Raw genomic sequence first — 27712 nt, 5'->3', positions numbered from 1 at the left:
GAGAAGGGTGACTGACAAACACAATGTGTCAGCCCACTTCCCTAGGCATCAGTGGAATTGAAACTCAGGCTGTTTGCTAGTTGCAACATTTCTTGACTTGAGTTTGAGTTGTTACAACAGTGTTCCACTTTCTCAGCTTGCGGCATAGAAATTCTCAAGAGTTTAGCATCAATTGGCTCAAATTTTGTGACAAGCGGGTGGTTTATTCTTATGATGCAAAATATGGAACAGTTCTGGTTTCCAGTATCGACAATGCTCACCTTAGTGCAGGGAAATTCACAAGTAGTCTTTGCTAACACAGCTGAAAAACAACTTGCATCTAAATAATACTTCTAACGTAGTTGAATGTCTCAAGACATATAAAACTTAACACCGAGCCACATGGGTTGATAAAAGGACAGGTGAAAAGATTTGTTCAAACAGGTAGAGTATCTTAAAATCTGAAGAAATAGAGAGGTTCAGGGAGGAAATTCCAGAGCTTAATGTCGCAGTAGCTGAATCCCTGGTGGCCAATAGTGAAGGGATGAAAACTTGGAGGGTTGTGGGGCTGAATGGGATCAGGAGGGACAAGGTCATGTCGGGATTTGGAAATAAGATCAGAATTGGAATATAGCGGCATTGTTGAACCAGGAACCAATTATGCCCGAAGGTGTAGCAGGTCAGAGTCTTTCATGCATCAGTGCAGACTCGATGGGCCAAAGGGCCTTTTCTGCACTGCAGTAATGTGATTCTGTGATTCTATGTGCAGTTTAGGTTGATTGGCCATGCTAAATTGTCCCTTAGTGTCAGAGGGAGTAGCAAGGCAATTATGGGGGGTTATGGGGAGAGGGCCTGGGTTGGATTGTTGTCAATGCAGGCTCGATGGGTCAAATGGCCTCTTTCTGCACTGTAGGAATTCTATGATTCCATGAATTCTCTTCCACACTCTACAGACCTGTTTTGAAGCAGACTTCCATTTATATAGCACCTCCTAACATCAGGGAGTCAACTAATCTAAGTCAGTAGCAGTGAGGATGATGGGTGAATATGACAGGCTAAGAGTTTAGATTCAGCAGCAGAGCAACTGATGGGCTCAAGTTTACAGAGGCTGGAAGATGGGAGGCATGCCAGGAGAGGGCTGGATTAGTCAATAATCATTTTAGGGTTTTAATATTTTTCTCGATATGGAGATCTGGGGTAAGTGGCTGTGAGGTGACATCTTTATGTCAGTTACTAAACTCTGCGGACTTACAGCTTTGAATTTCAGAGTTATAGAGAAAGTGTACCACAAAAACATGCACCAAAGCAAACAAGATCCATTATAAAGTAACCATTGTAATAATTAATCACTTGCAAATTGTTATATGTTTTTATTGCCTTATTTTCATTTGAAATATACTTTAAAGCAGTTTAATGATGCATAATTCTAACATTCTGTCAGGAAATTAAGTTTACATCTTTCATTCAATGCAGGAACCAACTGCCCAAAACTGGTGCAGAAATATTTGCACATTTCCAGAAGCCTTTTTTTTCTGTCAGTCACTCTCCCATCCCCAGAACCAGTCATCTCCATTAGTTCTGCAGTTGACCTGCTCTACAATATTCAGTCATCGTTTTGCTGAAAGTTCCTAACACCGTCCTCTGAAAGATCCACTGAACTATTTAATTTCCGTTCCGTTTGTTTTCAGGTATACACTGAAGCCAGGTGCAATGGATCTCCGTCACTCCAGTCCTCAAAACAATAACTTCACTTCTTATCTTAAACAGTTAGGGAAACAAGTGCCTCGTATTTATTCCTCTCTGTAGCAGCGCTCCAGTTCAGAGAAGCCGACTTATAATGTATCAGCATTGAAGTGTTTGCGTTGAGATAAGGCTACTATGGCACAGGGCTGGGGATCGTTGTGGGAAGGGCCTTCCCCGCTTGCCCTTTCTTTTTCTTATTCCCAGGCTTGTTTTCCTTCTTGCTTTGCCTGTTGCCATTTTCCTTGTTCCGTTGTTTGCCTTTCTTCCCCGGTTTCTGTTTCTCTCTTTTTCCCTTGCTTATCCCTCGTCCTGTGAGAGAAACACATGACATCAGCATTGCAAGGAGCTACTATCTGAAAATTGAGCAAGAGTCACCAGGAAATATACAGGGTGAATCATGCACAAACGGACAAATGGTCCAGAGTTACTTGACACAAAACCTACACGCAGCAATATCACAAGTAGCTTTCATTGTTGACTTCCTCCATATATTTATAGTTATATAGTGAGATTGTCACTAAACTCAAACTTTCCACGCCGACGCTATGGTTAAGAAACTGCACCAAGTCTTCCTTCTCAGAAGGTGAAGAAAATTCGGCATGTTTGTATAAACTCTCACCAATTTTACAAATGCACCATCACAAGCATTCTTTCAGGTTGTATCACAGCTAGGTGTGGTTCCTGCTCTGACCAAGACCTAAAGAAACTACAAAGGGTTGCAAATGAACCCCAGTCCATCATGCGAAACAGCCTCCCATTCATTGACTTTGTCTACACTTCCTGCTGCTTTACAAGAGCAGCCAGCATGTCTGGGGTACGTGGGCCACGTACCCCAGACATGCTCTCTTCCACCTTCTTCCATCCCACCACTTACCTGATGAAGGAGCAGTGCTCCAAAAGCTCGTGATTCCAAATAAACCTGTTGGACTTTAACCTGCTCTTTTGAGACTTCTTACTGTACTTCTTCCATCAGGAAAAAGATACAAAAGTCTGAGATCACGCACCAACTGACTTAAGAACAGCTTCTTCTCTGATGCCATCAGACTTTTGAATGGACCTACCTTGCATTAAGTTGATCTTTCTCTACATCCTAGCTATGACTGTAACACTACATTCTACACCCTCTCCTTTCCTTCTCCATGAATGGTATGCTTTGTCTGTATAGCGTGCAAGAAATGATACTTCTCACTGTATATCACTACATGTGACAATAATAGATCAAATCACTGTGCTTTTTTCATTTTTACTGGTTCAGCACAGCTTTTAAGTGGTAGATGCCAAGGCACCCAAGGAAACATTGGTTGAGTGGGATTTTTTGGCCCTTTCCTCGTGTGGGATCTTCTGGTCCTGCAGAAGGTGAACCGCCTGCTACGCAGCAGGTTCCCTGGTGGCAGGATGGGTGAGACACACAAAATGCCATAGACATTGATGAAAGTGGAAAATCCCACCAGTAACCAATGGTAGCCATCTCTATCACTGGAAGGCACGTTGTGGAGCACAGAATCAGGCCATTTGGCCCAACAGGCCTATGCTGGTAATTACGTACCACACGTGCCTCCTCCCACACACCTCATCAACATATCTCTCCAGCTTTTCTCCCTCATATGATTACTTTATTTCTTCTTGAATGCACCACCTAAACTCCTCTCTCTGTATTGAGTTCAATGTTTTAATTTCCCAGTATAAAGAAGTTGCTCCTGAACTCACGACTGGATTTATTACTAACTAGCTTACATTTATGACTACTGGTTCTGGGCGACATCTGCCATTCAAAACATCTTCTCTACATTTGTTTGTATTATGTAGTTCTTTTCTGTATTGTGTAATATGGATATTATCCTTCAGATGTTGTTCAATGCAATTGCTGAACACCATTGTATGTGGAATCAGAACTTATGGAAGGAGAACTATATATTTTTGTGGAGTGTTACAACTACAGTATATGTTATTTGCTGAACAGGCCAGAAAACAAAGGGAAATCTGTCTTATTGATCATAAGGCATTTTGTGTTGTACTTTCAAAATGAGGAATAAGAGCCACTGAACCCAAAAGCATAGAGCAACAACACCTTTAGAATTAAAAAAAAATTAAGTGGGTAAGATTAAGGTTATACATTAAAAACAGTCTTAAAGAACAACCCCCCTATAAAATGCATTTGGCTGAAACATGCAAGTAAACTACCTTCTCAGCAATAACTTTGTAGGGCGGCATGGTGGTACAGTGGTTAACATTGTTGCCTCACAGCACCAAGGACCCAGGTTCAATTCTGGCCTCGGGTCACTGTGTGGAGTTTGCATGTTCACCACGTGTCTTTGTGGGTTTCCTTTGGGTGCTCCGGTTTCCTTTGGGTGCTCCTGTTTCCTTCTACAGTCCAAAGATGTGCAGGTTGATTAGCCACGCTAAATTGACCCTAGTGTTAGGGGATTAGCAGGATAAATATTGGGGTTACAGAATCGGGCCTGGGTGGGATTATGGCCAATGCAGACTCGATGGGTCCAATGGCCTCTGCCTGCACAGTAGGGATTCTATAAATCTATGGAGCTCTCTTGCAGATTTTCACCATAAATATTAATTAATATTACCCAAAGTAAAGAACTGTTGTCTACATCAATGAGGATGAAGTAGTAATGGTCAAGAGCTTCAAGCTTCTTGGTGTCCAGATCACCAACAACCTGTCCTGGTCCCTCCATGCTGATGCTATAGCTAAGAAAGCCCAATAATGTCTCTACTTTCTCAGGAGGCTAAGAAAATTTGGCATATCTCACCAACCTTTACAGATGCACCATAGAAAGCATTCTTTCTGGTAGTATCACAGCTCCTGCTCTATCCAAGAGCACAAGAAACTACAAAGGGTTATGAATGAAGCCCAATCCATCACTAAACCAGTCTCCCAATACATTGACTTTGTCTTAGAAAAGTAGCCAGCATTATCAAGGACCCCACGCACCTCGGACATTCTCCCTTCCACCTTTTTCCATCAGGAAAAAGATACGTAAGTCAGAGATCACATACCAACCGATTCAAGAGCAGCTTCTTCCCTGCTGCAATCAGACTTTTGAATGGACCTACCTTGCATTAAGTTGATCTTCCTCTACACCCTAGCTAAGACCGTAACACTACATTCTGCACTCTTTTGTTTCCTTTTCTATGAACGGTATGCTTTGTACAGCACACAAGAAACAATACTTTTCGATGAGCTAAGGCAGAGGTGATGTGGGGCGAGGCTACGGAGGTAGAAACAGACGATCGAAGTGATGGCTTGGATATATGGTCAGAAGCTCAGCTTGAAGTCAAGAATGAGAGCAGATTTGTGAACAACGGGCCCGATTTTATCATTTTGATTCTAAGTGCTGAATCTGGGCGCAATTCAGATCAGACTTGGAAACCTGTTCTCAGGCAGCCCCATATGCACTCAGCCTGAAAAAAAAAATCATGAATCTGAATTGCGCTGTGGGCGGGACTTATCGCACCTGAAATGCTGCAGCTCCGATCAGAGATTTGAACTGTACGTGCGCAGTGAGAAAAAAATTGAAAAAAGCACGCCCCTGTCACATCGCTCCCGGGCCACAAAAAGAGGATAATGCTGCCCGGGAGCAAAAAGTGGGAGTGGTGCAGACATCACCCCTCCCCCACAACATAACTGACCCCCTTATCCACCACCCCCCCCACCACTACCCAGACCAATTATGATCCTCTGCCCCAGTTCTCCCCCACCGATCGCCCGCAGAGTAGCAGCAGTCCCCACTTCTCCCCTCACCCCCCCCACCCATTGCCTGCAGAATGGCAGCGGACCGCCTGCCCCTCCGCCCACCCACCAGAGATCCGTATGGCCTACCTCCCTCCTACCAGTCACCCCCCCACCCCCACCCCCCCCCCCCCACCCCACCACCCCTCATCCCACCTCCCCACCAGAGAGCGATCAGGTCTCCCTCCACCCCCTCTCCTCCCTTCGCCACAGAATGATCTGGCCCGACTCCCTTCCCCCTCCATCCCACCACAGAATGATCGGGCCTTCCCCCCGACCACCCCCTCACCAGAGAATGATCTAGCTCACCTCCCTCCCTCCTCCACCACCCATCTGAGTCAGAGAGCCATTGCAAGGTCTGAACTTACCTCTTTCAGAAGCTGGAGCGCCCGAAACAGACCTTTGCTGAGAATGTCTGTTTTGTGCTGAATCAAATGCATTTAAATCACTGTTGCGCCTGTTTCAGGTGCGGTTTGGATCGCAGCCATTCTCAGGCCTTGGTAAACTGGGCATCTGCGTGGACGCGGGCATGGATCGTGCTAATTGTCTCACGCCTGACTTTACCGAGTTTTCACGCCCGTTTCGCAATGGTAAAATCGGGCCCGATGTGTCTGAGTGTTAAGTGGCTGTCAGGAAGAGGGGAGGAGCTGGAAGCATGGAAACGGAGTTTGGCGTGGAGCCCAGTCGTTCCAGTGTTGATCTGAAGGAAAGTTCTTTCTGCTCATCCAGGACTGGATGGTGAATAAGCAGCTTGATAATTTAAAAAACACAGGAGGAGTCAAAAGACGGGGAGGGCTGGGTGTTGTCAGTGTACGTGTAAAGGCTAATGCTACACTTTCAGATAACGTCACTGGATGCAGCATGGAATATAAAATAAAGGAGCCGAGGATCCTTCTTTAGGGGAGACCAGAATGTCAGTCAGTCAGGAGTAGACCAATGTGGAGCATGTGTGTTAGGATCTACTGTTGGATTAATAATCTTTCCCAAGAGAATTAAAGAAAAACTATAAACACTCTTGACATTAAGTTTGTGACCTTAGAATCCTTACAGTGCAGAATGAAGCCATTTAGGCCATCAAACCTGCAGCAATGACAATCCCACCCAGGCCCTATCCCCGTAACCCCATATATTTATCTTGCTAATTCCCTGACACCAAAGGGCAATTTAGCACGGCCAGTCTACCTAACCTGCACATTTTTACACTGTGTGAGGAAACTGACGCACTCAAAGAAAACCCATGCAGGCACAAGGAGAACGTGCAAACTCCACACAGTCACCCAAGGCCAGAATTCAACCTAGGTACCTTGTGCTGAGAAGCAGCAGTGCCACTCTTATTTAAGGATTGAGATGAATGACGTTAATTGCTTGTACTTCCCTTTGAATCTTCAGTAAACTTAGTGTGTTGCATCAATCCTGATGACCTATTATTCAGCTGTGATCAATCTATTAAGCATCTTCTTTGAGAAACGAACAAACATTGATTCTGAACCACAGCCTTTATTAAAGAGCCATCATCTGTTTAAAACATGTTGACCAATTTCAACTCAGCACAGCCAAACTAAACTAATTATAATCATTTGTTTTGGGAGCATTTGATTCCAGCCGATGGTCTATTTGCGTATCTTCCAAGGAACCAGTTCAGTTAGGTGCCACATCTCAAGCTGCCAGGAAGTAATGGATCAATGATTATAATTTGTGTAATTGTAATTAATTGAATCAGGATAGATGATCTGAGTCCTCGGGTCGCTTAAGGTTAATTAATTACCATGTAAATGGCTTCTGTAATACTTTATCTTTATTTAGCAGCTTTGATCCTTTTGTTTTTGATCTATCCAGTGTGAACTAGAGAAGTAGGGATATCAAAATACAATCATAGAATCCTACAGTGCAGAAGGAGGCCATTCAGCCCATCGAGTCAGCACCAACCACAATTCCACCAGGCCCTATCCCCGTAACCCCATGTATTTATCCAAGCTAGTCCCCCGACACTGAGGGGCAATTTAGCACAGCCAATCCACCTAATCCACACATGTTTGAACTGTGGAAGGAAACCAGACGGCCCAGAGGAAACCCACACAGACTCAGGGAGAACGTGCAAACTCCACACGGACAGTGACGCAAGCCGGGAATCGAACCCGGGTCCCTGGTGCTGTGAGGCGGCAGCACTAACCACTGTACCAGTGTGCCGCCCCAAAAGAGCTATTTTCTCATCTTTCCTGCCCTTCTATCTCCATTGTGTCACCATTCTGCCCTGGTCTCATAGTCTGTGGAGTAACTGTCTTTCACACTTGGTGGAGAAAAACAAATGCTCTCTTTTTGCTGTACCATTTTTTGTGTCCATTTCTTTGTGTGAGACAGGTGTGTATCTCTCCAGTTTTGAAGGGTGAGATTTAAAAATGTATGCGATAACTCAGCTTTGAAATAAACTCTTCCTATACACTTGATCCTAACCTATCCTTAAGGAAAAGCAAGCATTTCTAATCCGGGTCCCTGGTGCTGTGAGGCAACAATGCTAACCACTTTGCCACTATGCCAACCACTGTACCAGTGCACCAACCACTGTGCCAGTGTGCCATGCTGTAGTAATCAAATGTATTCATTCCATTATTAATTACACAACGGGAACAAAGAGGAACAGCCAAAACGGCCGGTACAACCTTGTGTTGCACGATACATTAAACTGTTTCTAAATTTATATTCAGAGAGCATGAGATTCTGCTCTTGCACAGCGGCTGTGAGGAAATGGAATGCACTGGTGAAATGACTGATTCGAGAAGAGACCAGGATTCTCTGACCGTTCACGCCCTGCCGCTGCTGCCAGCGCGAACGGAGAATTGGGCACTCAGCCAAATCTCCAGTCACTGCAGCGGGACTGGAGAATCCCAGTCCCATGTCAACGTTTAAGAATAGGTCAGATCGGGAGCTTAAGGAAAAGGATCCGGGGCCAATCTGCTCATCTGAATGAAAAGCTATCACAGGCTGTTGAATTATATGTCTGACAGAATGAAATCTTAAAGCTCTTTGTAGAATCATTATATCAAACCTTTGAAGTTTGTAACATAGATATACCTTTTGTCCAGTGGAATCACACTTCCCAACCCCAAAATATGAATAAATATTTTGGTACAGAAAGCCTGAAACACCAACACTTCGCCATGCAGCCTTTCACCATCATAGATCAAAAGAATCAATTTGCAATACATAAAAGCATTTTTAATCAATTTGGACTTTTAGGTGGGTGCTCCGTGAAATGTAGACTTTCAGTATTTGCAATGGTATTTTCAAGCTCCACCACCTGACTTCCATATCAATTGGCTTCATGTGATGGTAATCTGAAGGGACAATCACACATCTGGAAACTTTGCATTGCTCTGAAGAGAGTGGAAAACCTCTGATAGGTTAACATAAGATGGCTTCCCTCTGGCCATCAGTTAGATATGCTGCTTCTCTCCAATTACTGATGCTTTGTTACTTTTGTACCAGTCGTTACTTTTCAAATGATGTGAAGCAAAGTTTTGAATAGCTTCACTCAGGTTATGTTTATTGTGTAAGCTCGGGAGATAGAGACAAGAAAGAGAGCCACTTCAAGTATGACAAGTTGGATTTGTTTTTGAACCCCAAGTGGAGATAGAGCCAAGCGGCCAACTGGCCCATCCAGCAGTGGGAGCTGGGAGGCTTGACTGGTTTTAAAGGTGGGAGGAGAATATGGAGTGGGCCAATCTTCCAAGGATTGGCAATAACTCCGCTCCTATTTACTTACCTTAAAATGAAACTCTACATTCCTCACCCGGACTTCTAACCTGGGCTTTCTGATATATCTGGAGTGTGTCTGCTCCTGGAGACCTTGTAGTAGTGTTGGGGTAACTCCGCTTTTTACAGCACTAGCTGCCATATTCTAGTAAGTTCAAGTATCTCAAAGCACCTCTGACAGGAGAGAAGGTAAGTGTGTAAGATAAGTGGAAGAGGGGATAGGTTGCAGGTAAGTGGGTGAGGAGGTAGGTTGGGTTGGTGGAGTCGGGGGGGGTGGCAAGGAGGGGGAGTCAAGGAGTCATGGGGGATGGTCAGGGCTGTCTGGAGGACTATAAGTCAGGTTAGTGGTTGTGAAGTCAGTGGTGGTGGTGGGCTGGAGGTGTGCATGTGACATAGTTCCCCAGGAGTCAGAACTGGTTTTAACTCTTCTGATCTTTCCTTGGAACCATTCTGCTAAGTGAGTCAGAACCACCCAGATTCTCTGGCTAGGATTTTCCTCTACTGGCCTGAGCCCAGTGGCAGAGTCAGGAGGTCAGAGGGGGTGACCTTACCAAAAACATTCTAAGTAGTAAATGAACATGAAAATGAAAGAGAATCACGCTATGTGTTGGGTGAACTCCAGATGCAATTGTATGGCACTTAGAAAATAAACTGAGTCAAAGTGAAATTCTTGCCAGTAGGGGGAGTGGACAGAGCCTATTCCGACTGAGAAGCCAGCTCTGAGCTGTGAGGGTACCACTGCATGGACGCACCAATCAGTGCACTGCGAAGACGCTGATCAACCAACGTGACGAGCCGGTAAGATCACTTCCAGAGTGTTTTCTGCTGTGGAGTTCAGATGGAAATTGCACCAATCGTTGGGCTAATTAGTTAATTATGCAGCCTGGGGTTTCCCAATATTTCACACTGTGGGGTGGGTAGATTTTATGCACCCCACTGTCATATCCAGGCACCAAGAGAGCTGCTGCTTGTGGACCATGTCCTGGTGCCACCTGCAGCTCAAGGATCTGTATGGTAGATGTTCCATTGCTGACCGTGATCTGCTGGGGGCCATGGTTGCTGGAGGTCTTCATCTCTTCCACTCTCCGCAAACTGCCACAGGCCCCCATCCAGATAGGTCTCACCATCTGCATGCCACGTTGATCCAGACATGTTCTGGATTGATGTGAAAACACATCGGCAGCAGGGGAGGACCGGACGGTGGTGGAAAATTCCAGCCAGGGGCTCATTTGCGTCCCCAAAGCAGGGTGTAAAAGTGCTTCCTGATGACCTTGGGCAGGAATGTTGATTCGCAATATTGCATTCAGTATAGTCGTGACCACAAGTTCCCACCATCAGGAATCTGATTTTATGGGCCCAATTTTACCATTTTGATTCTGAGTGCTGAATCTGGGAAAGCGTCAGATTCAACATTTAGTCCCGTTCTCCTGCACCCCCATTGGCACTCTGCCTGAAAAATAATCAGCGATTCTAAATCATGCTGCAGAAATCTGTGGACAGGGTTTATTGTGTCCAAAACACTGCAGCGCCAATTGGTGCCTCCAACTGCGCAGTAAAAAAAATAGAAAAACGCTCCCCTGCCACATCAGTCCCAGGCCGGATAATTCCTCTCCTCGGCTCCTACAGACATTGTCCCATCCCCACAACATAACTGTCCCCTTTCTGCCCCCACTACCCAGGCCAACCGCGACTCCCTAGCCCCGTTCCCAATCACCGATCGCATGCAGAGTACAACCGGACTCCCCTTCCCTCTGGCCGATCGCACACAGAGTGGCAGCGGAACATCCCCCCACCGCCCCACCCCCGCCCAACCAGAGAGCAATCCGACCCACCTCCCTCCTTCCCCCCAACTAGAGAACAATCCGACCCACCTCCCTCCTTCCCCCCATCTAGAGAACAATCCGACCCGCCTCCCTCCTTCCCCCCAACTAGAGAACAATCCGACCTGCCTCCCTCCTTCCCCCAACTAGAGAACAATCCGACCCACCTCCCTCCTTCCCCCCAACTAGAGAACAATCCGACCCACCTCCCTCCTTCCCCCCAACTAGAGAACAATCCGACCCGCCTCCCTCCTTCCCCCCATCTAGAGAACAATCCGACCCGCCTCCCTCCTTCCCCCCATCTAGAGAACAATCCGACCCGTCTCCCTCCTTCCCCCCATCTAGAGAACAATCCGACCCGCCTCCCTCCTTCCCCCCAACTAGAGAACAATCCGACCCGCCTCCCTCCTTCCCCCCAACTAGAGAACAATCCGACCCACCTCCCTCCTTCCCCCAACTAGAGAACAATCCGACCCACCTCCCTCCTTCCCCCCAACTAGAGAACAATCCGACCCACCTCCCTCCTTCCCCCCAACTAGAGAACAATCCGACCCGCCTCCCTCCTTCCCCCAACTAGAGAACAATCCGACCCGCCTCCCTCCTTCCCCCCAACTAGAGAACAATCCGACCCACCTCCCTCCTTCCCCCCATCTAGAGAACAATCCGACCCGCCTCCCTCCTTCCCCCAACTAGAGAACAATCCGACCCGCCTCCCTCCTTCCCCCAACTAGAGAACAATCCGACCCGCCTCCCTCCTTCCCCCAACTAGAGAACAATCCGACCCGCCTCCCTCCTTCCCCCAACTAGAGAACAATCCGACCCGCCTCCCTCCTTCCCCCAACTAGAGAACAATCCGACCCGCCTCCCTCCTTCCCCCCAACTAGAGAACAATCCGACCCACCTCCCTCCTTCCCCCCATCTAGAGAACAATCCGACCCGCCTCCCTCCTTCCCCCAACTAGAGAACAATCCGACCCGCCTCCCTCCTTCCCCCAACTAGAGAACAATCCGACCCGCCTCCCTCCTTCCCCCAACTAGAGAACAATCCGACCCGCCTCCCTCCTTCCCCCAACTAGAGAACAATCCGACCCGCCTCCCTCCTTCCCCCAACTAGAGAACAATCCGACCCGCCTCCCTCCTTCCCCCCAACTAGAGAACAATCCGACCCACCTCCCTCCTTCCCCCCAACTAGAGAACAATCCGACCCGCCTCCCTCCTTCCCCCAACTAGAGAACAATCCGACCCGCCTCCCTCCTTCCCCCAACTAGAGAACAATCCGACCCGCCTCCCTCCTTCCCCCAACTAGAGAACAATCCGACCCACCTCCCTCCTTCCCCCAACTAGAGAACAATCCGACCCGCCTCCCTCCTTCCCCCAACTAGAGAACAATCCGACCCGCCTCCCTCCTTCCCCCAACTAGAGAACAATCCGACCCACCTCCCTCCTTCCCCCCATCTAGAGAACAATCCGACCCGCCTCCCTCCTTCCCCCCATCTAGAGAACAATCCGACCCGCCTCCCTCCTTCCCCCCAACTAGAGAACAATCCGACCCGCCTCCCTCCTTCCCCCCATCTAGAGAACAATCCGACCCGCCTCCCTCCTTCCACCCAACTAGAGAACAATCCGACCCACCTCCCTCCTTCCCCCCAACTAGAGAACAATCCGACCCGCCTCCCTCCTTCCCCCCATCTAGAGAACAATCCGACCCGCCTCCCTCCTTCCCCCCATCTAGAGAACAATCCGACCCGCCTCCCTCCTTCCCCCCAACTAGAGAACAATCCAACCCACCTCCCTCCTTCCCCCCAACGAGAGAACAATCCGACCCACCTCCCTCCTTCCCCCCAACTAGAGAACAATCCGACCCACCTCCCTCCTTCCACCCAACTAGAGAACAATCCGACCCACCTCCCTCCTTCCCCCCAACTAGAGAACAATCTGACCCACCTCCCTCCTTCCCCCCAACCAGAGAGCCCATCTGACCCGCCTCCCTACTCCCCACAATCCAGAGAACCATCTGACCTGCCACCCTTGCCTCCTCCCACCAGAGAGCCATCTGACCCACATCCCTACCCCCACACACACCACAATGCCATCTGACCCGCCAGCCTCATCCCCCCCAACAACCCCCACTACGAAAGAGCCATCTGACCCACCTCCCTCCCCCCCCCACCAGAGAGCCATTTGACCCGCCATCTCTGCCAACTAGAGTGCAATCTGACCCAGCACCCTCGCCTCCCTCCCCACCACCACCACCCTCCCACCAGAGGGCTGTCTGACCCATCTTCTGCCCGCTGTCCCCCACCCCCCCATTCCACCTCCACCTCCCCACTCCACGTCCACCTCCCTAAACACTGATCTGAGCTAGAGAGCAGCCGGAAGCTCGGAACTTATCTCCTCAGAAGCTGGAGCAACCCAAATCAGACACTGGCGGACCATGTCTGTTTTGTGCCAAATCTGTACGGGCGAACGCAGTGGTACAGGGGGAAATGCCGCTAAGTTCAGCCTGCAGCCCATTAAGTCAATTGATATTGTGCCCTTTTCAGGCACAGTCCAGATGGTGGCCATTTTCAGCAATTGGTAAAGTGGGAACAGGCATGGAGGCGGGCACGGATCGTGCTACTTGCCTCACTGCCGACATTACCAAATTTTCCCCACCCGAAAACAGGCGCAACTTGATGGTAAAATTGAACCTTATGTTTCCTGTGGGATTGTTTGGCCTGGCACAATTCCCTCTGATGTCAAGGGGAGGTAGGGGGGTGGGGTGTGGATGGGACAACTCTGCCCTCTGGAGTTTCATGGGGCTCCAGATGAAGGAAAATTTCCCAATGGAAGTGAAAACTTCCCAAGCAATTCCGGTGGAGTCATTGCATTGGGACTGTGTTATTGGAGTAGTAATCCTTAGGTATGAGTTCAAATCCCACCATGGCAGAGGTAGGGGGAATTTAAATTCAATGAATTATTTCCTCTCCTGAAACTCATTACTGAGCCAGATGGATTTACACATCAGTCTGGTATTTTCATGATCATCATTGCTGAGTTTAATTTCAATTCCAAACCTAAATCAATAGAGCTTTCCAGTGCATCTTCTGGGGTACCCTGGGATAAGACCATCTGGAGTCCAGAAGGTCTGGGCAAATGACATTAAAATTCTCCGTTTGTAAGGAATATTCCAGCATGGCCCTCTGAGGGTATGAACATAAAGTACCAGAATAATCGGTCCAAGCCCTTATGGTCAACAGGAAGAAGATCAAATAGAAGACAGGAGAAGTCAATCAACTGACTAACTACAGACTGATCAACTGTAGTGCAATTGTAAGTAAAGGGAACTCTCAGCCACACTATTGTAAATGAGTCACCCGACAACTAAAATTCAAACAATAAATCTAATTTAGAAACTAACAAGATTTTGAAATTTTACCCCAGTTTACAGCATTAACATATACCCAGAAAAACAATGGACCCAGTGCTGTCCCCTGGGAAGCCCCATTGTATATCCTCCTCCTGTCTATCAAGCAATAGTTTCTCACCACTCTCTGTTTCCTGTCCCTCAGTCAACATTGTGTCCACGCTGTCCCCGTCCTTTATATTCAATAGGTCTTAACTTTGCTGAGAAGTTCCATTATGTGGCATTTTATCTGGAAATTCATGGCTACGTTGCCCTCGTCAATCCTCTCTGCTGCTTCACCAAAAATCTCAACCGAGTTAGTTGAACATACTTTTTAAATTTGTTCCTGGGATGTGACCGTTGCTGGCAAAGCGAGGCATTTATTGCCCATCCTTAACTGTCCTGGGAAAGGTGCCGATGAGCCACCTTCCTGAACCATTGCGGTCCGTGTGATGTAGGTACAACCACAGTACTTTTTTTTCTGCACCATTTCAAAGGACAGCCCACCTTGCTGTGTATTTGGAGTCAAATGCAGCAGATTGGCCGATTTCCTCTCCTGAAAATCATTAATGAACCAGATGGGTTTTCACAACAGTCTGGTTATTATCATAATCATCACTGCTGACAGTAATTTTAATTCCAGACCCAAGTTATTCCTTGAATTTAAATTCCCCCAACTGCCGTGGTGGGATTTGAACTCATACCTGTGGATAATAACATAGCCACTCTGCCCCCTGCCCCTTTAATAAAGCCTTGCTGGCTTTCCATAATTAATCTATTATGATCCAAGTGACAGTTTCCACGATCACCTTGAAAAATAATTTGCTATTAATCGAGGGCAATTCGATGTGGCTCAGGGTAAAAACTGCTTTATTGCCAATAATAAATTAGTATACATACAAAGGGCAGGATTTTATGGCCTCACTCGCCCTGAAACTGAAAAATCCTGACCGGTCTTTCCATGGTCCATCCTCTCGTCCGCTCCGAATCCCATGGAGGATGAGATGGCAAAATTCTGGTCAAAATCAACTGAATCAACCATGTGATTGAATAGCTCTCTTCCCATGCTCCAACTGTGGGATCTTCTCGACCCAGGCCGCACACCCTCACTCCCGATTGGCTCAGCTTCCTGCCTTGACAATCCATAGACTGTGGCCTGATCATATGGCCCTCAGGTAATGCGCTCTTAAAGGGCCACGCGACCATAGCTAACTTGGCCTGAATTGCACCACCTAAATATTGCATTATCATGTTGTAAGTAAGGCAGGTTACTCCCAGTTCTTCATCTGTTCCAGAAGAACATCTCAGGACATTACTTGCCCTTTAAGATTACCTACTTGCTTCTCGGGTAACATATAAATTCAAATATTTCTTCAGATATCCAGGGTCAAATTGGTGGATGGGCCAGAGAAATTTGATTTAAAAGGAACCGTCAGTTCAATGAATGATCTTACTAGATATATTTTAACAAATGATCTTATTGGATATATTTTAGCAAAAACACCATGATGACGTTTTTATTTTGCCAGCCAGCATTTGGTATAACAAGTTTATCATTTCAGCCTCCATCAAACTCATTTAAAAATTAGAATTGGGGATATTTTGCTTCAGTTTAGGTTTTGACTGCGACAGTGAACCTTGTTGAAAAAAGAATTGCGGCGCCGTATTTTTAAGTAAATGTAACATGAACAGAGCTTCAAGACAGTGAATGCAGTCAAGTACAAGGTTAAAGGTGAACAGTTCAAAACTCTGGTGGCATGAATGGAGGTTGTAATTGAGTTCCATGCGTGCAGTTTGATTGGAAGTGCAAGGCTATTATTTCAAAGTGGAGTGAAGCTTTTATATTATCTGTAAAAACTGACAAACACCTTCGCTCAGAAATGTTCCTGATTTATTTATTCTCTCCCTCCGATGCTGCCCTACATTCCTGAGCAGAAACAGAGCATTTGCTCCGACTGCAGAAGGTTGAAAACCTGCTCCGAAAGAACACCCAGCATATTTCTGAAAGTGGTTTGTTTAAAAGACTTGTGGAATTTCCTCAAAAAGGTACGAGAGGTCAGTGAGTGGGTCCACGAAGAGATTTTCCCAACTTTATGGCATCATTAAAGTAAACGTGGCTCTTATCTCATTTGTCTAAATTGACTTATTATAGTTTTCTTTAAAGGCTTAGCATATATAAACTGCAAGGAAACGGCCTGGCACCTATGGGACAAACGGAGTAGGGATCAGCCAGGAATCTCCTGTCATAAGCACCTCAAGTGTTAGATAAGTGCAAAGCAGATGTGTTTGAGGATCTTTAGTTTGTCATGGACACACATTTCATTTTCATTATCAAAAAAGATACTGCCCTCATATTTTGCAGTCAGTGGTGAAAGAACGACTGTTCACTATGCTTATTATTGCCCACAAAGCTTTCCTGAATTTCTGAGTGACAATTTAAGGTTCAGTTTAGCTTAGGGTAAGTGGAATTAAGTGCGTGGAAAGATCAGCCATGTTCTTATTGAATGGCGGAGCAGGCTCGAGAGGCCAGATGGCCTACTCCTGTTCCTAGTTCTTATGTTCTTAGCTACAGTGTGAACTAGATGGTGGTTAGCACTGCTGCCTCACAGTGCCAAGGACTCCAGCTCAATTACGGTCTTGGGTGACTGCTACTCCTTGTGTGGAGTTCGCACGCTCTCCTCATGTCTGGGTGGGTTTCCACTCACACTCACAAAGATGTGCAGGTTAGGTGGATTGGGCATGCTAAATTGCCCCTTATGTGTCGCAATATGTTTCGGTTAGGCGGATCGGCCATGGTAAGTGCGTGAGGTCGTGGGGATAGGGCAGAGGGTGGGCCTGGATAAATGCTGCTTCGGAGAGTAGGTGCAAACTCGATGGGCCGAATGGCCTCCTTCTGCACTGTAGGGATTCTATGCTTCAAGGCAGCAACCGCAAGTCAAGCCATCAGATGAAAGAATCTTCACTGAATGGAATTCTGAGGCCCACAGATGGAAGGGGTGAAGAAATTTTTAAAATCTCAAGCCCAAACGTATCCTGTCTGGAACGCACATGCTTTAAGTTTTAACTTGAGAGGAGACAAGGGGCCGGGGGATTAGCCCATCCCCAGGAGGTGTTGGTCACTTAAATATTTGAATAATGCTGTGTGTTTTGAATTTTATCTTCATTTTAAATTTAACGCTGGCCAGCTGGATTTTTTTAAGCCTTGGCAAACTCGGCAGTTAAAGAGAGACAAGGAGTGCTTTGAACAAGAGCCTTTTCAGCACTACTCTTGGACAATTTTAACCTGCAATTCTGGAATAAAGACAGACCTTGCCCTGCACAGAGAATTTCAAATGGAATAAGGCTGTGCTGGGATTTAAAACCAATATCTCCGGCTTATTAAACAGGTGTTTGAACTAACTATGCCAAAGAGTCAATTGGGCTTACTACTCTTTGGTCATCCATTTTACCCCAGCCTCTCTAGACTATCTCATTTCCTTCCTCCTTGTAGCTCTATCCTCCATCCTGTGATTGGATCCCACCCCTTGCCATTGGAGCCCTCTCCCTTCCAATCATTAGATCGTTCGACAAATGGAGCCATTGTGACATAATGAATCATCACCATCTCTAACCCACCCCTGTGATTGGACACTTGCAGAATCACTCATGATTGGCCCTCCCATCCCTCAACTCCAATTGTGGGTTTCCTCAGGGGTGCTCTGGTTTCCTCCCACAGTCCAAAGATGTGCGGATTAGGTTGACTGGCCATGTTAAACATTGCCCATAGTGTCTGGAGATGTGTAGTTGGAGGGATTAGTGGGTAAATATGTAGGGATATCGGGGTAGGGCCTGGGTGGGATTATGGTCAGTGCAGACTCGATGGGCCAAACGGCCTCTTTCTGTACTGTAGGGTTTCTATGATTTCTTCTATGATTTCTATGAAGACTGGCTTCAGCAGGGGAACCTGTTTTAAGAAGCAAAACACTTTTGAGTCACAGTTTCCCAAATGGAAGCCATGTCCGAGTCAATATTGAGGCTGTAGAGACTGAAGCAGGAAGTTTTTGTCAGATTGTCATTTACAGAACAGAGAAGGAAAGATGAGATTATGGGAAAGATGAAAATGAGATATTTTAAAAATCTTCTAAACCTCCAACACTAATGAAAATCTGAAGGAAGAACACCCCACACTTGAAAAACAAAATACTCAGCACCTGGGATGTTATTTGGGAGTTATTGAAACTTGGGCCATGATTTAAAATTCATTTACGTTTGAATAGACAATACATAACTTATTCTGATGGGTTTACTGCATATCCAATGGGTCATTGTGACAACTTCAAGCATTTCTTGTGCTTTACTGCAGAGTTTTTCAGTGACAGCCTGCATAGCAGGGCAAATCAGACTTCCTGATTTCTGCATTTAGTTGTGCCCGCCAGTACTATTCCCTGCCTGAGTTCCTCCTCATTAATTGCCAGAGCTCATCGCTCCGTTGTTATATCTCTGCAAAATCCAGGTCATTTATGAATGGGGTCGGACCTTCTAATAAAGAATTATTGTCACTTCAGTCAGAGAATCTTCAGTGAGACTTGTATCAGGATTCTCTTGATTTGAGAATTGCTGTTGTGTCTGTACCATTCTGGCTTGCTCACGGCTAATTGCATTACTAGCCATGTTGTTTTATTTATTAGTCTCACAAGTAGGCTTACCTTAACACTGCAATGAAGTTACTGTGAAAATTCCCCCTAATCGCCACACTCCCCAGCAGCTGTTCGGGATATGTTTGTTGCACAGTATTTGCTTCCTAATTGCCTATTTATTTAAATGATTACATTTTTTCTCCCTTGCTCCTTAAAGTGCTCCTGGTAGAGTTCAGTCCTTATCTCACACACACACACGCATGCACACGCACACACACACACGGAGGTGGTGCATAGTGGTATTGTCGCTGGATTAGTAATCCAGAGATCTCATAGAAACCTTATAGAAATCTCACAGAAATTCTACAGTGCAGAAGGCCACCATTCGGAGCATCAGGCCTGCACTGACAACAATCCCACCCGGCCCTATCTACATCACCCCGCACATTTACCCTGCTAATCCCTCTAATTTACGCACCCCAGGACACTAAAGGCAGTTTAGCATGGCCAATCAACCTAACCGCATATTTTTGGAGTTTTGGGAGGAAACCTGAGCACCCGGTGGAAACCCGCGTCCAGGGTAATGTTTTGGGAAACCAGCTTCAAATCTGTGGCAGGTGGCTAAATTTTAATTCAACACAAAAGAAACATCTGGAATTAAAATGAAATCATTGCCACAAATACCCATCTGGTTCACTAATGTTTTTTAGGGAAGGGAACTGGGCCAAGTGTTAGATTTGTTTGTGGGAGAGCACTTTGAAGATAGTGACCACAATTCATTACTGCAATGGAGAGGGATAAGGTCACATGGCAGCGCAAGGTTTATAATTGAGGCAGGGGTAATTATGATGCAATTAGGCAAGAATTAGGGAACATAAGACGGGAACAGAAACTGTCAGGTATGGGCACAAACGAAAAGTGGAGCTTTTCCATGGAACAAATACTGCGTGTCCTTGATAGGTATATCCCTGGCAGGCAGGGAGGAAATGGCCAAGTGAGGGAACCATGGTTCACAAAGGAGGTTGAATGTCTTGTTAAGAGGAAAAAGGAAGCATATGTAATGATGAGAAAACAAGGTTCAGTTGGATCGCTTGAGAGTACAAGGTGGCAAGGAATAAGTTAAAAAAAGGGCTTAAGAGAGCCAGGAGGGGGTAGGAGAAGTCCTTGGAGGGTCGGATCAAGGAAAACCTGAAGGCTTTTTATTCTTACATGAGAAATAAAAGAATGACCAGGGTGGGGTTAGGGCCAGTCAAGGATAGTAGTGGGAACTTTGAGTTTAAGAGCCATGGGGTTATGCTACAATTATACCTTGGTGAGGTCACACTTGGAATATTGTATACAGTTCTGGTCACTTCACTATAAGAAGGATGAGGAAGCATTGGAGAGAGTGCAGAAGAGATTTACCAGGGTGCTGCCTGGTTTGGAGGGTAGATCTTATGAGGAAAGATTGAGGGAGCTGGGGCTTTTCTCTTTAGAGCAGAGGAGGATGAGAGGCAACTTAATAGAAGTTTATAAGATGATGAGGGGGATAGACAGAGTGGACATTCAGAGACTATTTCCTTGGATGGATGTAGCTGTTACTAAGGGGCATAACTATAAGTTTCATGCTGAGAGATATAGGAGGATGTCCGCGGTAGGTTCTTAACTCAGAGAGTGATTGGGGTGTGGAATGCACTGCCTGCTGTGATAGTGGAGTCAGACACTTTAGGAACTTTCAAGCGGTTATTGGATAGGCACATGGAACACACCAGAATGATAGGGAGTGGGATAGCTTGATCTTGGGTTTGGACATAGCTTGGCACAACATCGAGGGCTGAAGGGCCTGTACTGTGCTGTACTGTTCTATGTTTCTATGAAATCCTTTGTGCTTACCCGGGTTGGCCTACATGTGACTCCAGATCCACACAATGTGTTTGACTCTTAAAGTCAATGGGGCGGGGGTGGGGGGGGGGGGGGGGGGTGGAATTGGAGGTTGGGGAAGGGGCAGAGAAGGCAGAACATATTTTTAAAATCATTGATATGATTTTCTGATACTCGAAGGGTTGTAATTCAGAGAGCCTTGGAAGATGCACTAGGGAGCCCCATCAAAGCCACTATGTAAACATTGCGCAGGACATTTCAACTTCTGTTGGGCAATTACCCTGCATCTGTAATCATCCGAAAATGCGATCTAAAGTCTGAGAGGTTGGATGGTCTTGATTTGCTTACCGTAATAGTTATCCAGGGAGAGTTAAGATTAAAACCAATACTAACTCCTAGGTAACTCTATCACTGACAACACCAAACCTACCCCAAAAAACTTATTAGATCCTTCAACTGCCTCTACCTCCCAGGCTACACCCCTACCCCCAACCACCCCACATCCGAACCAGCTACACTCCCATCCCCAGTTAGCCCCTTGACTACCTGATTACCCCATGACCATGTGATTTTTCCCTCCCAACCACCTTCACAGCCACCTGACCCACTCTCCTCTATCACCCTCTTAACTCACACACTTAGCTTCTCACCCTAGCTCATCAAAGTGCCTGGGAACATTTAAACTCAGTGATTTACAGCCGCTAAGTTAGTTAGCTCAGTTGGCTGGTTCATGATGATGGAGCAACGCCAACAAGCGTGGGTTCAATTCCCGTATCAGCTGAGGTTATTCATGAAATCCCTGCCTTCTCAACCTTGCCGCTCGCCTGAGGTGTAGTGGTCCTCAAGTCAAATCACCACCAGTCAGCGCTCTCTCTCTCAAGAAAGGGGGAGAGCAGCCTACAATCCGCAGGGACACTGACGACTTCAACCATATGACAATAGTATTTTCAAATGCAAACTATTTTATTGGCAGTGACGTTCCTAGGGACATCCCAAAGCATTGAATGGTTGCTTTTTTTGTGCAATTTTTAATTATACTGAGGCAAAAAATGCCTAAATATAACCATTCCACCTCAATAAAATATTTGGAGTTTGGCGTTCAGGAACTGCCAACACAGTGTGACTCACAAATGTTTTATTTGCAGAAACTCCTTGGAACAAATAGATTTTTATTGACTAAAGAAAATTATAATCATTTAGGAATCAGAATCCAAAGCAGCTAAGAGATCCTATTATCAATTCAGTGTAGCACAACAGTATCCCTATTAAATGATAATTTATTAAATTGCTGAATAATGGAGCCTGCTGTTGTAAAATGCTAAGGGTTAGCATTCCAACAATTCTTTCCATTAGAAAGAACCTTAATTAGACCATATTTATGGCAAGGAGTTCATCTGGTGCACCAGACGGAAAACATTTCATGGTTTTATATGGGAATAAATCAAGAGGTTGGGGCACAGCAGAAGGAACAATAGAGGTTTAACAAATACAGTCAAACTTGTGCATGTCGAACAACAAGCTTTTCTCTCCACTCTCCCTCTCCCCCTGCAACCAGCAACACTGTCCCACATAAAAAGAAATAAAATGACTACATACTAAGATGTTGTGGATCTTAATTAAGGTGGCACAGTGGCTAAAACTGCTGCCCCACAATGCAAAGAACCCAGGTTCAATTCCCAGCATGGGTCACTGTCAGTGTGGAGTCTGCGTGTGCTCCCTGTGTCTGCGTGGGTTTTATTTAGGTGTTCCAATTTCCTTCCACAATCCAAAAGATCTGCTGATTAGGTGGATTGGCCATGCTAAATTCTCCCTCAGTGTAACCGAATAGGCACTGGAGTGTGGCGATTAGAGGATTTTCATAATAACTTTGATTTGATTTATTGTTGTCACATGTATCAGTATACAGTGAAAAGTATTATTTCTTGCATGCTATACAGACAGAGCATACCTTTCATAAATAAGGAACGGCGAGAGTGCAGAATGTAGTATTAAAGTCATAGCTAGGATGTAGAGAAAGATCAACTCAGTGTGAGGTAGCTCTCAACTCACTAACGAGCCTGTTTCACTCTGCTGATGTAGACCAGTTTCACCCCCTGCCCCCGAATTTCTACACTATCTCATTCTGTAGTGTAATGGTACACTAAATGAGATAGTAGCATAACAGTTTATTTAAGCTGACTTGTGAAACTAATAAATAAATTTTAAAACTTAATTACTACAGTGAACAGTTTGAACAGACAAGGCCAACATTCCACTGTTCTAACTGCATTATATCTGGTTTCCCACCCATAGGTATCTGTTGGCTACATTCCAAACCACTGGTAGATATACATGTAGTTGGGAAATGAATCCTAATCTATGAAACTGACAAATATACCCTGATCTGAGGAGGACAAAGTGACACCAATGTGACAAAATTTATATATTGGGAGAATAAAGTTGGAGCTTGAGAGGGAACAGTCCACCTGAGGAAAACAGGTTCCAAACTGAGATGGACACACTGAAATAAGGAATGTGTTCTAATCTGAGAGCTATCCAACTCCAATCTGGGAAATAATCCCATTTCTGCGCACAAGGTCCTAACTGGTCAAAAGATCTGACTGTGGAAAACGTTCTTGGAACAGCAGTTAGCACTGCTGCCTCACAGCCAGGGACATGGGTTCAATTCCCTGCTTGGGTCACTGTCTGTGTGAAGTCTGCACATTCTCCCTGTGTCTGTGTGGGTTTCCTTCGGGTGCTCTGGTTTTTCCCACAGTCTGAGAAATGTGCTGGCTAGGTGCATTGGCATGCTAAATTGCCCTTTAGTATCAGGGGGATTGGTGGGGTAAATACGTGGGGTTACAGGGATAGAACCTGGGTAGGATTATGATTGGTGCAGCTCGATGGGTCAAATGGCCTCCTCCTACACTGTAAGGATTCTATGATTCTTCAGTCAGTGGATAGCTGAGATCCTGAGTCTAACCTTAAATAAAGCTAGGGCATGCTGGAAACATTTAACAGGTTCTGTACAACCTATTGGGAGAAAAGACAGGTTAAGTTTGGATGTGCTGCCTTTGCCAGAAAGGTTTTACCCTGATAATTTCACGATTGCTTTTTCTGTGAGATTCAGAAGTCAATTGTTTTTTTCTGGTGCAACTCCTAACTAGAAAACTCCAGGTACAGAACGGTGCAAAGATACAGAGATACCAGGGACTGCTCTACATAAACTAAAATGAGCAAACATTTCCACAGCAACAATAAAACTAATTAGGAAACTTCAATAACAAATGATCTGTAAAATGGGTACTCACAAAGAACAGTAATTATATTTATCAGATTAAGACGCGAATGTTAACCTGAGACCACTATCACAGTATTCTGGTGTATGTTACATTCAATAGTATCGTGCTGTTGAACAATGGAGCACCATTCCGGCACCTTAGGTTCAAAGAAGATTTGTACCCTGGACATTCAAGTGGCTGATATTTGAGAAGTGCTACAACACTACAACTAATCTAATCACAGGCTGGTTCCTCCCTGATTTAATCTGATTTGAGTTAATTTGTCACATGTATTAGGATACAGTGAAAAATATTGGCCTCGATTCTTCCCTCATGACCTGCAACTTTTCTGTTGGATCAAGGTAGGGTGGTGGGGGGTGGTGGTGGTGGTTGTGGGTGTGTCACCAGCCTTGAACCAGGATTTACACGTGCACCAGGAACGCAAGCACATCTCCCAGAGTCGGCAAACAGTCACCAGTCAGACCACGCTGGAAATCGGCTGAAAAGCAGGTAAATAATATAGATTTTCTTAAAATATATTTTAAATATGTTTATCAGTTCATTATTGGGAACTTTCAGGTCACGATTCATTCTCCCAACCCGCCAGGAGCACTTCATTCCAGCAGAATTCAGACTAGCTGCCCACATTCGGGGAAATAGCAGGAGATCCTGCCTGAATGAAGAGAGGGGGAATATCGCGCCCCCCCCCCCCCCCCCCAACCCCCAGGGGGTCAGGTGACGGTGCACCCTGGGCCTGAGCACCCTGACAGTGCCAGCCTACGCCCTTGGCATTACCCAAGGGACAAAGTGCCCATGCCCGGGGGTACCTTGGTACTGCCCATCAGGCATTAGGCAGTGTCAAGAAGGGAAAGCCTAGGGTGATTGGTTAAGATGGGGGGGGTCCTGCTGCCACTCTGAAGACAGGATCGATCTGGGATGGAGGGCAGCAATTGGGGTGGACTCGGGGGAGAGGTGGTCTGCCAGGGAGGGGTGAAGCCTACCTCTTGGGTGGGGGGAGGGGCAGCGGTGGTGGGGGGGGGGGCGCGGTCTGCTGGGGTGAGGTTAGTGAGAGGATCGCCACTGCTGGGGCGGGGTGGGTTGTGCATCAGGGTGCTCTGGGATGAAAGGGGGGCTTCAGGGCTGGCCTGGGGGGTGGGGAGGGTGGCTAGAGGGGCAGCAATGCAGGGGTCACAGGCCACTGATCGAGCTGGCCAGCAAACAGGGAGTCTGACAGATCGGGACCACTGCACATCCGCAGAGTTCCAGAGCTGTCAGACTCCAGTGCAAATAGGCCCCGATCCCCCCCAGGTTTTTAATGATATTCACGACTGGGTCCTCCGCATTGCACAGAGTGCGGAGATTCAGGTGAGAAGCTGAACTGACAAAATAATCAGGATTTAGACAGTTTTCCCGCCAATTCACCACTTTTGGGAGAATTGCCCCATTGTTTCTTGCACGCTTCACAGACAAAGCATCCCGTTCATCGAATACATGAGGGAGAAGGAAACGAGAGTGTGTAGAATATAGTGTTGCAGTTACAGATAGGGTTTAGAGAAAGATCAGCTTAATATACGATAGGACCATTCAGAAGTCTGACGGCAGCAGGGAAGAAGCTGTTTTTGAGTCAGTTGGTATGTTATCTCAGACTTCTACATCTTTTTCTTGATGGAAGAGAAAATGTCTGGGGTCCTTGCTTATGATGACTGCTTTCCGAGGCAGCAGGAAGTGTAGATGGATTCAATGGATGAAAGGTTGGTTTGCGTGATGGATTGGGCTTCGTTCACAACCCTTTGAAGTTTCTTGCGATCTTGGTACAGCAGGAGCCATACCAAGCTGTGATGCACCCAGAAAGGGTGCTTTCTATGGTGCATCTGTAAAAATGATAAGAATCGTAGTGGACATGCTGACTTTTCTTAACCTTCTGAGCAAGCAGAGGTGTTGGTGGGGCTTTCTCAACTATAGTGTCAGGGTGGAAGGACCAGGACAAATTGTTGATGATCTGAACACCTAAAAACATGAAGCTCTCTCATTTTTTGCTCATAGGCTCACTAGTTGCCCAGGCAAGGCAGCCTGAGTGGCTCTGAAAGAGACAGTATGAAAGGTAAGAGAGAGAGTGTGGAGGCATGAGGGCAAGAGAAAGAGGGGATGAAGGGAGGGAGTGTGAGGATGTGGGAGGAGATTATGGTCTCAGTTGGAGATACAACCTCCAGTGAGAAGGACAGAATGATCAAAAAGAGGAGGAGAAGCTTGAAAGCAAGAAGTGAATGTCGGGAAGCTTCAAATACTCTGGCTCAGTGTGGTGGGGGAAGGGGGTAAACTGCAGCCCAAGGGCCACATGTGGTCCATCTGGGTTTTGAATTTGGCCCATCCCGCATCTCTCCCCCAATGTCACTCCCTCAATATTTACCACCCTCACCAATTTCAAAGCAAAAAATGGGCATTTGGGGGTACTTTTTGTAGAGGTGGGCCCTACGAGTCGGGAAGATTCAGAAATCAAGCTTCTTGTAGCCAAAATCCAGCCCTGGGCCTCTCACATATTCTCTCAGGCCAGCACAGAACATGTTGATCTGTATTGCCCATTGCTGCCTCAACAGGATAGTGTCCATGTATAAGTGACACATAATTAAATACTGGTATAGCCAAAGTAATTGCTTCAGCCCCCACTATATACTCTCTTCCTGACTCAATTACTGCCCATGGCCACAGCCTGACGTTGAACCAGATTGTTAGCAACCTTGGCATCCTATCTGAGTTGGACCTGAGCTCCTAGCCCCTCTTTCTCTCCACCACCAAGAATGCCTACCTTCAGCACACAAATATTGTTCCTTTCCACCTCTGCGTAGGTTTATCAAGCCCTCAACCAGTCTTGGTTACCTCCAGATTCCATCATTCAAATCTGCCTCCCAGCCAAACCTTCTTGGCTGCTGTCCATATCCTAACTGGCTCCAGGTGCCGTCTATGACTCAGACTGTCCCCTGTTTTGGTAAGACATCCATTTCAGAATTATTGTTCTTGTTTTCAAATTCCACTCTGAACTTTGTCCTCCGCCAGGTTGCATTTTACATGCCTCAGCTGGGTGCATTTTCAGCAGGAGGTGGGGGATGGGGGACACTCTGTACAGCAGAGCGGATGGGTGCTGAAACCCTCTGTCCATATTTAAATAAATAATCAAGGTTCAATTGAGCTTATTAACAATCCGATTGTCCTCAAAACAATGCTGCCTTGCCACGATATGCTTGGTGTGGGTGGCAGTGGGCAGAGTGTTTTCAAAATATCGTTTTTAAAGGTTGGAAGAAAGGGGAGTGTGGGGGACCAAACCTGATGGGAGGGGGCCTTTGCATCTCAGGAGGCAGCCCCCTTAAGATAGTACCCACCCTCCCCCTTTTCTTTCTACCCGCCTACTCTCTATCCTTGGCCTCATCCTATTTCTCGTTTAGACATTGCCCCGGTGACATCAACTGAAAGCACAACATTCATTCTCACTTGCACACTGATGATACCAAACCCTACTTCTCCATCACTTCAGCTGGCTCCTCCACATTTGCTAAATGATTG

General features: G+C 46.3%; 1 protein-coding gene across 2 annotated transcripts in view; it reads right to left on the bottom strand.

Annotated features, from left to right (window-relative positions):
* Positions 1-1356: 1356 nt before the first annotated feature.
* rspo1 (R-spondin 1) overlaps positions 1357-27712 on the bottom strand; it is a 281287-nt gene continuing 254931 nt past the window's right edge. For both annotated transcript variants that reach the window (XM_080211220.1, XM_080211219.1), the window contains one exon: positions 1357-2031. In XM_080211220.1, the coding sequence (XP_080067346.1) occupies positions 1856-2031 (176 nt within the window). In that variant the 3' untranslated portion in view covers positions 1357-1855. The remainder of the gene's footprint in view (positions 2032-27712) is intronic.

Source organism: Carcharhinus amblyrhynchos, chromosome 24 (genome assembly GCF_965287045.1).
Source record: "Carcharhinus amblyrhynchos chromosome 24, sCarAmb.v2.hapA, whole genome shotgun sequence".
NCBI classification, from domain to species: Eukaryota; Metazoa; Chordata; class Chondrichthyes; order Carcharhiniformes; family Carcharhinidae; genus Carcharhinus; species Carcharhinus amblyrhynchos.
This window is presented reverse-complemented; position numbering and strand designations above follow the sequence as displayed.